The sequence below is a fragment of the Balaenoptera ricei genome, chromosome 1, assembly GCF_028023285.1.
Source record: "Balaenoptera ricei isolate mBalRic1 chromosome 1, mBalRic1.hap2, whole genome shotgun sequence".
Lineage (NCBI taxonomy): Eukaryota > Metazoa > Chordata > Mammalia > Artiodactyla > Balaenopteridae > Balaenoptera > Balaenoptera ricei.
In genome coordinates, this window is record NC_082639.1 from 68,866,729 (window position 1) to 68,883,455 (window position 16,727).

Sequence of the window (16,727 nt, forward strand, 5' to 3'; positions counted from 1 at the left end):
TTTTTCATTATTTATTTTAAAATTTTATTCATAATAAAAATTCATTTATTTTTATTCATTAAAATGCAATATTTTATGGAAAATAGAAAATTGTAGTTACCCTAAGGAAACAGGGTATGGTAATTACATAAAACATGTGGTCTACATCTTTCATTAAATAAAACTGTAACTTTTCTTATTCCATTTTATAGATAAAGGACTACCAGCACGTTTCTTGGAAGATGTAGCTCTTTGATACTTCACAACTGTGTAGTACATATTTTACATAGTGCTTTGATAATACATAAAATTTAATAATATAATTTACCTTGGCAATAAGTGCCATCATTAGGTGTGAACTGTGAGTTTCCTGTGGATGTATGATAACCTTCCTTGCAGGAGCAGTTATATCCACCATCCACATTTTTACACATTGCATGATCACCACAGGCAAATGATTCACTGCATTCATCTATATCTGGGGATATTTGAAAAATTAAAATTTTAATTTAGTGCTCATATAGTTGCTACCTTGTTGATAATAGTATTACATACAGTTAGTGATTTCATATCAAATTTTACAAGAAAGCAAGAAAAATTCCATCATTTGGAAAATGACAGAGCAAACTTAGCTGCATATATATTTTTAACTTTGATTTGGTCAATCCATTTTGACAATATATTGAAAATGTTATTCATAGACCAACCCTTGAATTGTTTCCTGAATAGCATGATTCATCAACAAAGTCATTAGAGTAATTTCAATCATTGATGATGTAATATTTATTCCTAATTAAAGACCTAATTTAAAAAATACATTTAGAATTCTTTGTTTTCTAGTATTAAATTAAATTGATTGTAACAACTCAGTTTAGAGTAATCTGGAGGGCAAAAAGGAGTAGCCCATTTTCTTTCCAAAGCCTCATTTTTCCATATAAATAAACCTAAAAATTAAGATGTAGCAGAATGTATGATTCCACTCCCTTAAAATTTTATCAGAATTTAATACTTTACTTTTGTTCAGGTTATATTTTACTATGATTCTTAATACATGGTCATCAAAGGTAAAGAAACTGTACAGAATTAAGTCTTAGATTTTCAGTAGCAATATATCAAAGCTACAATAAAAATGGTAAGTTATAAACTCACATAATTTATATTCTTAATTTAAAATTTTACGTACTATAATGAATAGTGAAATATGTCTGAAAGTTATAAATACAGAATAAATACTCTGCCAGTAGGCAGAGTTCCAATAGGGAATGATTCCAAGGAACTGAAGAGTCCAGATCATTAACTTAAACTAATGTAAAGATTTTTGTGCTCCTAGCCTAGCCCTGACATCTTAGAGCTTCTCTATGTTAGATTAATGCATTAATCTGTAATCTTGCACATATAATTTGATTTTTTAAAGACTCATAGAGTGGCACAATCCTGTTTGCCATAATAAGGGGGAGTAATCAAAGTCCAATTAAGATGTCATCTAGCGAGTTATCTGAAATGTAGCTGATCCTCATTTCTCATTTTAAAAATGCAATAATGGCACAAAAAAAAAAAAAACCCATTAAACCTCACAACACCAGAAACTGGAACTGACAGTAAGTCTCTTGCCATTTCTTGAAGAAATTTCCATTAGCTAAGAATGTGAGGGTACTGGACTTAGGAAGACTATTAACTACCTGAAAAAGAGGTAGAAAACCCCTTGTTCTTCTGCCAAGTCTTCATAGTCACGATCTGTACTACCTAGAAGTCCAAGTTCTCTACTTTTAAATAAACAAATGCTGCCCTAGCACCCTCACCCTCTTCCTCGAATTTCTATATATATGTGTTCATAAACTGCCACTCCACACAAAAAAAGGACAGAAATAAAGGAGGGGGTGATAGCAGGTTGGCTCTTGGGATCTGGAGAATCATGAGCAAAAACATTCCAGGTTGGGCTGAAGTAAAGAAGTCAGGTGGGAGGGCAGACTAGAATTATTATTTTTCATGAGATCAATGAAGTGAGAAAAAAATATGAGAAAGCAAAAGACTAGTCTTTTTTGGAGCAGTGCTAAAGAAGTCATTTGTGCAGTACCCAAATGTGGATAATACCCCAGTGAAGGTGTGAAGAGATCCATGAAGTATCATAAACAGAACAACTTATTTCATGGGAAAGAAAGCTATGTTCTCTGAATACCCCCACGTCATATTTTCAGATACCTTCTATGGTTAACTGAAAATGAAGTGTTGATTTCTCCCAATTTCAAAATCATTCAAAAGTGCAACTTTTCTCGGGAACTTTGTCCTAAGCCCAATCTCTCAGCAGCATACCGATCTTAGCTTTACAAACTCCATTTGCATTCTTCCTCATGCACTTTGGACACAGGTGTACACAGTCTTGGTGTTCTTGATGGTTTCAGTTTTCCCCTGTGCATCTTCCATACCCTGAGGTCCTTATGTTGGGGTCTCTTCTCTGGTTCCAGCCCTCCCAGCACCCACTCAGCTGTCTGCTATCCCAGCACATCAGCTTTGGACCAACTAGGGTATTTCAGCTTCTGAATTCACCAAGTGACAGAACGTTAATCTGTAAAAATAATGAGGTCATACCCTGGGAGATAAACATTTGAGATTAAGACTATGCAAATTTTTATATTCTGACTCCAAATATTCTAAAAGAATATTAATCACCCTACCAAAGTAATGTTTTTCAAACCTTAATCATCCCGTCAAAGACATGTTTTCTAAATTGTTTGTACTTTCCTTGTTTACATTATTGTTTCTCTAACTTTTTACTAAAATGTAGATATGAGGTTTGCTGAATTTGATATCCTTCTCACTCTGGGCCTCAGCAGTAGAACTTACTGAGTTTAACCTAGTAACAGGTACAGAGTGTGTGACAACCACAACTGGCTGTGTGTCAGGGTAGTCAAAGAGCTTCCACTATCCTTAGCATATCACTCTATTCCTCCTTGCTACCTAGTAATATAAAGAGATTCATAAAATACTGAAAGAGTATCCCATGCCCAAAAGGGATGAAACTGGCTTAGTCAAAATGAATGTGACTGCCATTTTACATCGAGATCCATACTAACATCTCTTGCAATTTCTTGTAGGGCCTAATTGAATCTAATAAAACCACTATGTATCCTCCTTCCTACAGGCAAAGGCCCTGTAGAAGACCTTAATTCAAATCTTGATTCTAATACTCATTAGCTCTGTGACCTTGGGTAGTATTATAAAAATACTCTTAACTCAGAAGAGTTCTTTTTCATAACAAACAAGGAAATGTATGTAAAGGTGTTTGGAGGGGTGCCTAAGATATAGTAGGTACCTGATATTGTAATTGGGAATCAGGTCCAGTGATTCTACTCATATTGTGTGTTTTCTTAATAGCAGGAGCCCTGTGAGTATGTAGGTTTGGAGAAAACACATTGATAATGAGTGTCTCATTAAATTGTCATGTTTTGGTACTCCCTAGAGCTGTAAAAGAGAAAAAGAACCCCTTCCCCCATTTTCATGAAAGCTAAATTGCTGCTGTATAATTATTTCAGTCAGGCTAGAATTGACAAACTATATTTAATAACTGATCCACTTTTTCCACTACCAACCAAACACTCAACACTAATAACTCGATTTTGCTAAATGTAAGCACATCATAACACACATTTCCTTGTTTTGCATGTCAAAACATTCATTTGCTACTTTTTCATTAATAAGGTTATGCTTGTTTTTCCTGTCTACAATGAGCCAACCCAGCAGTATTTTATCATAATCTTCTTTCAAAACATGATCATATGATTGTTTTGATTCTTATAATTTTCACCAGTAACTGAATTTTCTAATGTTGTTTAACTCATAGACTGCAAAGAAAAGATACAATGCTCAATTAGTGGAAGCAATTTGCAAAAACAAAATTGAATGCTAATATTATTCAAAGCCAGAAAAAAAATCTGTACTTATCAGGGTACCTAAGGCAATAGGACATAAAAAATTACAAGTAGTAAACACTGCTCTTAAGCACACAGAAAACGTGAAGAAGTTCTTGGGTTCTACTCATTTGGTTTTGGGAGAGTCACTTTACCATTGGATGCCTCAGTTTCTCCACTTGTGAAATGCGAGTCTAGAACAATGGCTCTTGGGAGCTGGGCACCAGAAGTTCTGTTTTACTCTGATTGCAAGGAGAAGAAAAATAGGCAGGATACTAAATCTCACTCATAGCCTTCTGCAATGAAATTACCTCAGCCATGGAAAATAGTATTTGAATATAGACTAAAGATATAGAATTTTGCTAGGGTCATTTCTTGCCCTGTACCGGAGTTTTTCATTATGTTTTGTTCATATTGTCTGTTTCTTCCTGGTTCAGTTTTGGAAGGTTATACCTTTCTAAGAATTTGTCCATTTCTTCCAGGTTGTCCATTTTGTTGGCATACAGTTGCTTGTAGTAGTCTCTTAGGATGCTTTGTATTTCTGCGGTGTCTGTTGTAACTTCTCCTTTTTCATTTCTGATTTTATTGATTTGAGTCCTCTCCTTCTTTTACTTGATGAGTCTGGCTAATGGCTTATCAATTTTGTTTATCTTCTCAAAGAACCAGCTTTTAGTTTTATTGATCTTTGCTATTGTTTTCTTTGTTTCTATTTCATTTATTTCTGCTCTGATCTTTATGATTTCTTTCCTTCTGCTAACTTTGGGTTTTTTTTGTTCTTCTTTCTCTAGTTCCTTTAGGTGTAAGGTTAGATTGTTTACTTGAGATTTTTCTTGTTTCTTGAGGTAGGCTTGTATAGCTATAAACTTCCCTCTTTGAACTAACTGCTTTTGCTGCATCCCATAGGTTTTGGATCATCGTGTTTTCATTGTCATTTGTCTCAAGGTAATTTTTGATTTCCTCTTTGATTTCTTCAGTGATCTCTTGGTTATTTAGTAACGTATTGTTTAGTCTCCATGTGTTTGTGTTTTTTACATTTTTTTCCCTGTAATTCATTTCTAATCTCATAGCGTTGTGGTCAGAAAAGATGCTTGATATGATTTCAATTTTCTTAAATTTACTGAGGCTTGATTTGTGACCCAAGATGTGATCTATCCTAGAGAATGTTCTGTGCGCACTCGAGAAGAAAGTGTAATCTGCTGTTTTTGGATGGAATGTCCTATAAATATCAATTAAATCTATCTGGTCTATTGTGTCATTTAAAGCTTCTGTTTCCTTATTTATTTTCATTTTTGATGATCTGTCCATTGGTGTAAGTGAGGTGTTAAAGTCCCTCACTATTATTGTGTTACTATCGATTTCCTCTTTTATAGCTGTTAGCAGTTGCCTTATGTATAGAGGTGCTCCTATGTTGGGTGCATATATATTTATAATTGTTATATCTTCTTCTTGGATTGATCCCTTGATCATTATGTAGTGTCCTTCCTTGTCTCTTGTAACATTCTTTATTTTAAAGTCTATTTTACCTGATATGAGTATAGCTAGTCCAGCTTTCTTTTGATTTCCATTTGCATGGAATATCTTTTTCCATCCCCTCACTTTCAATCTGTATGTGTCCCTAGGTCTGAAGTGGGTCTCTTGTAGACAGCATATATATGGGTCTTGTTTTTGTAACCATTCAGCAAGCCTGTGTCTTTTGGTTGGAGCATTTAATCCATTCACGTTTAAGGTAATTATCGATACGTATGTTCCTATGACCATTTTCTTAATTGTTTTGGGTTTGTTATTGTAGGTGTTTTCCTTCTCTTGTGTTTCTTGACTAGAGAAGTTCCTTTGGCATTTGTTGTAGAGCTGGTTTGGTGGTGCTGAATTCTCTTAGCCTTTGCTTGTCTGTAAAGCTTTTGATTTCTCCATCGAATCTGAATGAGATCCTTGCCGGGTAGAGTAATCTTGGTTGTAGGTTCTTCCCTTTCATCACTTTAAGTATATCATGCCACTCCCTTCTGGCTTGTAGAGTGTCTGCTGAGAAATCAGCTGTTAACCTTATGGGAGTTCCCTTGTATGTTATTTGTCGTTTTTGCCTTGCTGCTTTCAATAATTTTTCTTTGTCTTTAATTTTTGCCAATTTGATTACTATGTGTCTTGGCATGTTTCTCCTTGGGTTTATCCTGTATGGGACTCGCTGCGCTTCCTGGACTTGGGTGGCTATTTCCTTTCCCATGTTAGGAAAGTTTTCGACTATAATCTCTTCAAATATTTTCTCGGGTCCTTTCTCTCTCTCTTCTCCTTCTGGGACCCCTATAATGTGAATGTTGTTGCGTTTAATGTTGTCCCAGAGGTATCTTAGGCTGTCTTCATTTTTTCTCATTCTTTTTTCTTTATTCTGTTCTGCAGCAGTGAATTCCACCATTCTGTCTTCCAAGTCACTTATCCGTTCTTCTGCCTCAGTTATTCTGCTATTGATTCCTTCTAGTGTAGTTTTCATTTCAGTTATTGTATTGTTTATCTCTGTTTGTTTGTTCTTTAATTCTTCTAGGTCTTTGTTAAACATTTCTTGCATCTTCTCGATCTTTGCCTCCATTCTTTTTCCGAGGTCCTGGATCATCTTCACTATCATTATTTTGAATTCTTTTTCTGGAAGGTTGCCTATCTCCACTTCATTTAGTTGTTTTGCTGGGGTTTTATCTTGTTCCTTTATCTGGTATATAGCCCTCTGCCTTTTCATCTTGTCTATCTTTCCGTGAATGTGGTTTTTGTTCCACAGGCCGCAGGATTGTAGTTCTTCTTGCTTCTTCTGTCTGCCCTCTGCTGGATGAGGCTATCTAAGAGGCCTGATGGGAGGGACTGGTGGTGGGTAGAGCTGACTGTTGCTCTGGTGGGCAGAGCTCAGTAAAACTTTAATCCACTTGACTGTTGATGGGTGGGGCCGGGTTCCCTCCCTGTTGGTTGTTTGGCCTGAGGCAACCCAACACTGGAGCCTACCTGGGCTCTTTGGTGGGGCTAATAACAGACTCTGGGAGGGCTCACGCCAAGGAATACTTCCCAGAACTTCTGCTGCCAGTGTCCTTGTCCTCACGGTGAGCCACAGCCACCCCCCGCCTCTGCTGGAGACCCTCCAACACTAGCAAGTAGGTCTGGTTCAGTCTCCTATGGGGTTCACCGCTCCTTGCCCTGGGTCCCGATGCACACACTACTTTGTGTGTTCCTTCCATGAGTGGAGTCTCTGTTTCCCCCAGTCCTGTCGAAGTCCTGCAATCAATTCTCACTAGGCTTCAAAGTCTGATTCTCTACGAATTCCTCCTCCTGTTGCCAGACCCCCAGGTTGGGAAGTCTGACGTGGGGCTCAGAACCCTCACTCCAGTGGGTGGACTTCTGTGGTATAAGTGTTTGCCAGTCTGTGAGTCACCCCCCCAGCAGTTATGGGATTTAATTTTACTGTGATTGCGCCTCTCCTACCGTCTCATTGTGGCTTCTCCTTTGTCTTTGGATGTGGGGTATCTTTTTTGGTGAGTTCCAGTGTCTTCCTGTAGATGATTGTCCGGCAGCTAGTTGTGATTCTGGTGTTCTCGCAAGAGGGAGTGAGAGCACGTCTTTCTACTCCACCATCTTGGTTCCTCCTCATTATGTTTTTATAGAGGTTCTTAATGACTATAATTACCAGACATGTCGAATTTAAGGATCGGCTAAACTTTCAAATCAGAAGCAATATACTACAAGGTGATACACTAATGTAAAAAGGAAACAGAATTATGATTCTCTGTTCAAATTCCCTGAGGATTATCACAGTGCACAAGGAAAATTACTATAGGACTGGGGAAAAAAAAGGAAAAGAAATAGCTGTTCTGCTTCTGAAAAAAGCTTAATCTTTAAGATCAACAAAACTGGTGAGAAATAACAATTTTCCAGAGAATGACTTTTTTCACAGATAATCCATCAAACAAAACAGGTAGAAATTGAAGGACTCAATATTGGGTATTGGGTTTTAATCTAAGTTATTGTTTACTGATTACTTAAAATAGCTAAAAGGGGAATTAGCAAAAATGTAGGGCCCTTCCACAGTATCTCAATAATAATTGAGTACTGGGAGAAAGAGTCTTACATTACAAATGTATTACACCCCCGTAAAATGTTGGCTTTCAATTATCTTTGTGTGTGTGTTTTCTCTGTATCTGTGATTAATTTTTTTCTAAACAGGAATTCTTTACTTTTAAGGAATACAGAGAGAGAAATATATATCCCTTTGTGAACTGAGGCGTATTAAAAGTAAACATGATCAGATGAAAAGACAGATGTCTTCTAGAGACAAGAGGGAATGGAGAGCACAGTTAAAATTGTATTAAATTCCAGTGATTAAGATGTTATAAGTTGCATTTCTTCATTAACTAGAACTTTTCTAGTAAAGCTTATACAGCTACATAGTTCAAACTTATCTACTAAAGATAAAATAGGCACACATTATATAACATTCTAAAACTAGAGACAAGAGTTTAGGTTTGAGAAGAACAAGGAGTGGGGTACTATGTTTTCTGGGAAAATTCTAATTTCTCACATATATTGTAATGTTACAATCCAATAAAAATTTTTGCTGCAAACAATAAAGACAAAATTATAATTCAACAGAAATAGCATTATTTTCTCATATTTTAAATCATTTATGCCCTTGCAAAGTTGATCCACTGCATTTGCATGATCCAGATTCATGTAAGATTTAAATGGCCACCCATTTAAGACTCTTGTGGAAATACCAATGGCTTTCTAGATACAAGACTGTGATTCTAATCTTCCCTTTATCCTAAATGTGTGAATCTGGAATAGCTCTTCACTTCCCTTGGCTATAATATGAGAATAAAATCTACCTGGTTTGTGTAGCAGAGAAAATGCTGTGAACCATAAGTACACAAGACAGGATAATTTCTTTGATACAAACATTTCAATGATAAATTCTCTTCGAACATTATCTCCTGACTATCATGTGTGTTAATAATAACATTGCCAGACTTCTCCTTAGCTCACTGATGAGAACCTCACTAGAAGCTCATCAAAGGCTTTAGTGTGATCTATATTGATTTAGACATCTCTCGTTTATCTAACTACGGAAAGTAGAAGCAGCACCTTACTCCTGCCCATGTTGCATGTATGGTCCTGAGTTCAAGTCTCATATCTACCCCTGGTTATGTAATTAACTCTCAGGGCCTTGGTTCATCTGTTAATTCTGTAGATTATTATCAATCATAATTATACTAGCTGTTGGTAAACTGGATAATTTCTTAGAAACCATGATTAAGATGGTTCATAATTTATTTTCAAAGTTAAAGTCTTTGGCTCCAGAGAATTTGTCTCTGAAAATTGTTCATCTTTTGAAATTTCTATGCAATTATTTTTCTCAGACTATAGGATCTGATAAATCAAGTGTGTAACCAAAATACAACAGAAGGACATTAAAACAAATCTAGATACTCTCTTCAGACTCACAATATTTCACTTAGGGATTGAATTGAAATTAATATCCCTCCAGAAGACATTTTAGTGAATCTGAGATGATTTTCTAAATAGGACTCTAGTGTTTAGAAAAAACAGAATGCAGATCTTAAGTGTGACAAACTTTCGGCAGGCAGCAGTAAAAGCACTAGGACAATTTTTTCACAAGTAATGCTTTCTTGAACACTTTCTAGGAAAATGTAGGGCCCATCTCAGAGTTCATATTTATATAAGCATCAATATCTGGGATACCAATGATAATTTTCTGCAGTGAATATATTACTTTAAAGTGTAAACATTTATTCTGTTGTTTGCCACCAATGCTAGATCTCATAACTTCACAATTTTTTTTTTTTTTTTTTTGGAAACTGGTTGATATTCTCAAAAAAAAACCTCTTTTTCTTATACCCTTGGATAAATATACCATAGTAACTGACACCATACTGCAGAATTAAGGGAATTAATGAAGTTTTTGATTGTATTAACAACGGGGTACAATCAAGGACTGACAGAATTTGGTTTGAATATTATTTAATCTCTGGAGGTATAAGCAATAAGAGATAGGTACAAATTTTAAGTTAGATAGTTGAATTTACCTATGCAGATGGTTCCATCATTAGTAATAAACTTGTCTTGGTTACTGCTGGATCTGAAACCAGGTGCACACATACAGTAGTAACTTCCTTCTGTGTTCGTGCAGTTAGCATTTTCACCACAGGACTGCGTTAAATTTCCACACTCATTATCATCTGTGGACATATCAATTTAAAACATTATTTTTATACAATTGAGATGAAGTCCTAGTTTCCATCAGTTTTTGGGAATTTTGCCCGTTAAATAGTTTAAGGTATGTGATGTTTATTTCTAAGAAAAGTTAATAATAAGAATCCACATTCCAGGTACTTCCTTGGTGGTCCAGTGGTTAAGAATCCGCCTTCCAATGCAGGGGACGTGGGTTTGATCCCTGGTTGGGGAACTAAGCTCCCACATGCCACGGGGCAAATAAGTCCACACACTCTAGAGCCCGGGTGCCACAACTAGAGAGAAGCCTGCATGCTGCAACGAAGAGCCAGTGTGCTGCAACTAAGACCTGACGCAGCCAAATAAATAAATTATTAATTAATTTAAAAAAAAAAAGAATCCACATTCCATACTTGGTTATTCTTGTTTAAATGTGAAACCTTTGCAGTTGCAAAGCAAAATAGAATCTCTTACTTCAAAAACACTAAACATAGCTATTGAATCTATACTGGATTATTTTTCAAATTTTTACATATATTTTAATTATTATAATGTCAATGAATATCTTATTTGTGAAATTATAATACTCTTTATAATCAGTCAAAAGCATACCATAAGTTAAAAATGAAAAATCAGAGATTACACATTGATATACTCTAATCATGTGCCATTTATTTTTGTCACTTACTCCCCAGAAGAATATTGTGTTACCTGGTTTACATCCCTTCATTTATTCATTAATGTATTTATTCATTATCATATGTATTGTACTGTATATGGAAGGGTACACAAATACAAAAAAAATTACATGATGATCCATGATCCTTACCCTTATACTCTTATACTGTAATTTATCAGAAAAGATATATATAGGTTCATAAACCCTTTTTAAAAATCAGAAAGCAGATTTATATTATCTGTCAAATAAATGAAATAGAAAACAAGTGTTTCTCAGAAGTGATTATGAGGGGCTGGAGGAGACATTAGATCCTCCTGTGGGCTGAACTGTGTCTCCCAAAAAGATATACTCAAGTCCAAATCCCCAGTGTCTGTGAGTGTGAGCTTATTGGGAAATAGGACCTTTGTAGATATAATCAAGTTAAGATGAGGTCATTCTAAATTAGCAGGGCCCCAAGAGTGGTGTCCTTATACTATGTAGGAAATTCAGACATGGAGACACAGAGGAGAAGACGATGTGAAGACAGAGCCAGAAACTGAAGTGATGCAGCTACAAGCCAAGGAATGCCAAGGACAGCTAACAACCACTAGAAGCTAGAAAGGCATAAGCAAAGATTCTTTCCTAGACCCTTCGAAGGGAGCATGGACCTTCCAACCCCTGGATTTCAGACTTCTGGCCTCTAGAACTGTGAGAGAACAAATCTGTGTTGTTTCCAGCCACCAAGTTTGTGCTAGTTTCTTAGCGCAGCCCTAGGAAACTAACAGACCCAAACTGGTTAATTTAAGGTAGATAAGTATTGGTTAGACAAAGAGAAGGAAATCACTAAGAGGAAAGCAAAATTTTGGGCAAACATGCAAGCCTAAGGGTGATTGAGATGTTTCTGGAGGCAGAGGGAACCCTAATCAGGGACACAGGGAGAAATCATAGGGGGATAGTGCTACGAGTTGAGTTTGGAAAATGTCTTGAATTTCTATTCTCCATTTTAATCAAACTAAGCTTTGAGTTGGTTAAAAATTTAAAAAAATTTGGTTTGATTTGGTTTAAAATAAAAAAAAAATTATTTTAAAAGGATGATTTGTATAACATTTAATTTAAACACAGCTTACTGAAGAGGTATATTGATAACTAAGAGTTGGAGATTTTCCTAAATGTTATATAAATACTAATTCACTTAATCCTTACATAAGTTCTAGGAAGCAGGTACCATTATTATTCTCTTAAGTGATGAGGACAAGAAGCCATAGAGAGGAAATGTAACTTGTCAAGGTCAAACAGCCATTTAGTTACAGAGCCAAATAGTTTGGTCCAAAGCCTGTTCTCTTAACTGTTGCATCCTGCTGCCTCTGTGAGAATCATTTTAAGCAAATATATAAGATAAGAATGTATCTAATGGATTATGGGTCTATTTTGAGAGAAGAAAAGATATTGAGGTAGAGATTTCAGAAGGAAAATAGAAAATTTATTTGTATTCTATCTCTAATGTAAAATTTATTTCCACTTAATCATTTTCAAACATTATAGATATAAGTATAGAAGTTAATATATGACAGACAACTAGAGGTGAATTCCTCTCTCTTTTTTTTTTAAATGATTACTATGGACAGTCAGGTAAGATTTGCAAATCCTATCCTTTCAATATATTCAACCTATACAGCTCTATTCCATAATTTTATTTTAATATTTATATGTTTTATCACCTTCACTTATTACATTAATTAGAATAGGCCAACTGCTACAAATATATCCCAACATGTAATGATTCAGCACAATAAAAGATTATTTGCTGCTCTAGTCAGAGGCCAAGGTTAGTGTTCAGGTCGATGGTGTGGCTTCTCCCACAATGTTTCAGGGACCCAGACTCTACTTTTGGCACAAGACCGTTTCAATTGCTTGGAAAAACCAGTTCATGAGAAAACTGGTCAGTCCACAAGAAGCAAGATCATTTTCTCCAATGTCTAGAGCAAAGCTAGGCCAGGCTTCTCACCTAATATTTTTTCATGTTATGGCATCAGGTCTCTTTTCACACTCCCACTGGCACCTCTTTTGGGTTCAATCCCTTGTCCCTTTGAAAGTTCTAAATCCCAGCATGTGACCTGATTTATTCTTGGGTGAGTAGAAAGCTAGAGCAGCAAGAGAAGAGTTTTGAGCTCCCCTTAGAGGCCAACGACTTGGAGACATGTAAGTGCAAAGGTTGAGCTCTCAAAAAACTTGTTTAGGCCAGGCAGGAGGGTAACGTAAAGTTTGACTCCACCAAGTGTCAGACAATAGAAGGTGGTGTGGCTTATGATATAAGGAAGTACACACCTCACTTAGAGGATTTAAAATTTTTAAAATTTGAAAAGCATATTTAAAACTGTTTTTCACATTTAGCATTTGGTTAGGCATTTGTCACCCCTAAGTTAAAGTGTATAAATGCTGGAGGAGTTAAGGAAAATTGCTGAAAATATGATAATCAAGTAAGAGAAATTATGAATGGCCATTATATAAAATGTTGAAGAGTTAATACTTTATTAACATGTGTGTATTATTAATTGATCTATTCTGTATACAGAGATATTATGCAACTCTAAATGACTATATGCACATATATACTCAGAAAGCAAACATATATGTCTATATATGCATTCAAAATAAATTAGACTAGTTTATTATAATTACCTGAGAGTATCTCACAAATTGACACACAAGAACCTAAATCAAGTTAAAGAAAAATATTTCACACACTTTGGGTTTGATTCAATCATTCAGTTACTCAAATATTTATGGAGTTTCCCAGTTCCCAAATGTGAGTATGTCTACACTGGGAAATAAGTAAAAATTAATCAAAAAGTCAGGATCTGTGCCCTGCTGTCCGAGTTCACATTCTAAAGCAAGTTAACATAGGAGCATGTAATTGAGTTCTTATTAAAATAAAAGTTTCAATTTTTATTTCAAAATCTGACTCCCTTCACTGCATACTGGGAGAAGTTTATATTAATTTTAAAAGAAATTGTGCTCTCAGATCAGTTATTGGTAATACAGAGAATGATGAAGATTGTATCCCTGTGGTCTATAGCTGCAAAAATGATATGCAAAAATACTGAGGAAAAGAATTCACTATGTCTGAGCTATTGGTCAAGTCTAAGAAAATGAGCCACTTTATATCACCTGATTGTGTTTCTAAAAACAAATTAACGTATCAATATGGTATTTGACTCCAACATATTTTTAAGTCTTGGGTAATACATTAACTGGAAGAAAAAAACAAAGGTTGACACTGATTTTTGTGTTTCTCCCTACTATGTAGTTTTGAACACTTGACCTCTTAGCTTCCTTATCAAGAATTTGGAAATAAAAACATTTTCTTATCTATGTCCCAATCTTCTGGACTGGATATACAATATAGGCGAATTCCCTAAATGGTCTGACTCCAATCTTGTTCCTTGAAATACCACTTATCTGAAAGTAACTGCCTCTCTCCCCCCAAGATAGTGGAGATAGGCAAAAAAATTATCTTTGTGAAGTAATATATAAATCTGAATTATTTAAATAGCTTTAAACTTCCCAGTGTCTAACTCCATAATAATTAAGTTTCAAGGAGAAAGTTTCTTGGAATGGGTACAATATAGGAATATATATGTCTGCTTCTTTTGTGTTCTTACTTCCATTGTTTAAATCAATTTATCAGTTATGTTACCCACTCTCTGTGACTCTATATTTAATACTTCTTGTGGGATTATAAAATAAATATTTAGATTAGGATGTCACTTGAAAAATTCATTATAACACCATTAAAGCGAAGGTAAATTATTTAAAAATTATCAAAAAATGTTAATAAGGAGAAATATTCAGCATTCTTTCAGCAAAAATTCTTACTGGCTCAAGCCTAACACACCAGGTTGAGCACTACAGGAACAAAGGCATACACACAGCCTGTAACATAACAGGATCCATGGCTGCTGAAGAAGATAGACAAAAACCCAAATTATTAGGATGTGGTGTGTATAACAAATAAATGAGGTGTTTAGCGGTACACTGGTAACTCAGAGAAGAGATGGTTTCCTCAGCAAGTTTTCAGGATAAAAGGGAGAAGCTTATTCGCACAGAAGGTTTAGAAGAGGAAGAGATGCTTGAGCCAGGCACTGAAGTATAAGAAGAATTCAGACGAACAAAAGGGGCCCCAATGATCCATTCAGACAAAGGAAAGAACTCACCCAAATGCTTGAAGCCTGCAGAAGCATCATACTTTAGAGGAGAACTATATTGTGGAACACCGGGCATGAAGGTAGAGGTTGTAGGGCCAGAATCTATGCAGACAGATATGGTCTAAACCGGGAAAACACTTGCTAAGAATTTCAGACTAAATTCAGTGGGTAAAGGATGGCCATCATCAGATTTTATGTAGTGAAGAAATCTGATTGGACTTGAATTTCAAAACAATTTTTGAAATATAAGGAAAATTAGCTAAGATCCAGGTAGACCTGCTAAAACAGTGTAAGACATGAAAAGCTAACAAAACAGAGTCAAGGAAGTCAAGAAAGGAGGGGAGGTGGGCTAGATCAGAAATATTTTCATGTTAGAAGTCAGTGATCTGGGGAGAGAAAGGAAAGTGGGTAGGATTCAATTAGATTAGTCATGAACTGAAAACTGTGTCATCTGGGTAATGACTGACATGTGGATCTTTATATATATTTTTTAAGGTTGTATTTTTCCTTTACAAAGTTACATTTATTTATTTATTTTGGCCACGCTGCGCGGCACGTGGGGTCTTAGTTCCCCGACCAGGGATTGAACCCACACCCACTGCACTGGAAGGCGAAGTCTCAACCACTGGACCACCAGGGAAGTCCCTGGGTCTTTATATTCTTGTTTTTATTTTTGTGACTTTGAAATTTTTCATAATAAAATGATTTTAAAATATTAGTGTGGCTTGGAGACTAACTGGATATGAGTTAGTTGGAGAGGAAGTGAAGATGACTCCCAGGTTCTGAGTTGGGGGGATTTGTTGGGTACATTGACTCATGAGGACAGAGAGAAGCAGAGGAGGAGCTTACTTTGGGGCTAAGAGAGTGAGCTCACTTTTGAGCATGGAGAGACTGAGGTGCCTTTAGGACATTGAGATGCGAGTATCCACAGCTGGATAGTCAACCATGAAGCCATAACTTGTTTAAACACAAGGTGGAGCTCAAGACTCCCTTCTTTTCCAGAGGCTGAGTCAGAAGCAAGAGCCTGGCATTTACTAGGCTCCAGTGCAGGGAACAAGCCTGCTGTCTTCCTTTGCCCTTATCTCTAGATGGACTCTTTCTCCTGACTCCTCCTGCTTTGATCTCAGTAGTTTAAATGAACTTTGCCTTGGGCATTATCACACTCTCTTGTTTTTCCTTTTTCTTTTCTTTTTTTCCTTTTTTTTGTTGCTGTTGTTCTTTGTTCTTTGTATGCTTCTACTTACTTGAGTTTGCCTCTTCCTGCCAACTGAGTGATAAAGTCCAGAGGTTAGGATGTGAGGGTAGAGAAAAAGGACCAAGGAAGCTCCTTAACCTGTTTGGTCTCAGTGTTGACCAGAAACTTCCTTGGGGTTCCACATGCTTCAGTCCAGCCTATTGGAAAACTACACAAAGCTTTAAAATAATACACAAATGAATATACCAGAAATATCTTCTCTCAATATGTTTTTGGGAAGCTTGTTCCTATGGTTGATGGTTAGTTACTGATTTAGTTATTGGCTTATATTTAGTTATTGGCTTACATTAAAAATTAGATCAGCATGATTTATACCGAATAATCTGGAAGAAGAGAGGAAATATTTTTCAGGCATTCTGCTAGATGGCTCATTTTAGTTTATTTAATCACTACAATAACACAATAATTGATATTATCCCCATTCTATTTATTAGGAAATTAAAGCTCAGATGCATTACATCATGCTAGTTTAGAGAATCTGTTGGATGTGGTTTTTATATTTAAGACTG

General features: G+C 35.8%; 1 protein-coding gene across 4 annotated transcripts in view; it reads right to left on the reverse strand.

Annotated features, from left to right (window-relative positions):
• The window catches only part of ADGRL4 (adhesion G protein-coupled receptor L4), a 117,404-nt gene that overhangs the window by 46,996 nt on the left and 53,681 nt on the right, over positions 1-16,727 (reverse strand). For 3 of the 4 annotated variants that reach the window (XM_059925067.1, XM_059925075.1, XM_059925085.1), the window contains exons 3-4: positions 9,956-10,108; positions 308-457 (exon numbers count right to left, since the gene is read on the reverse strand). In XM_059925067.1, the coding sequence (XP_059781050.1) occupies positions 308-457; positions 9,956-10,108 (303 nt within the window). The remainder of the gene's footprint in view (positions 1-307; positions 458-9,955; positions 10,109-16,727) is intronic. The other variant, XM_059925095.1, reaches the window with a different exon arrangement.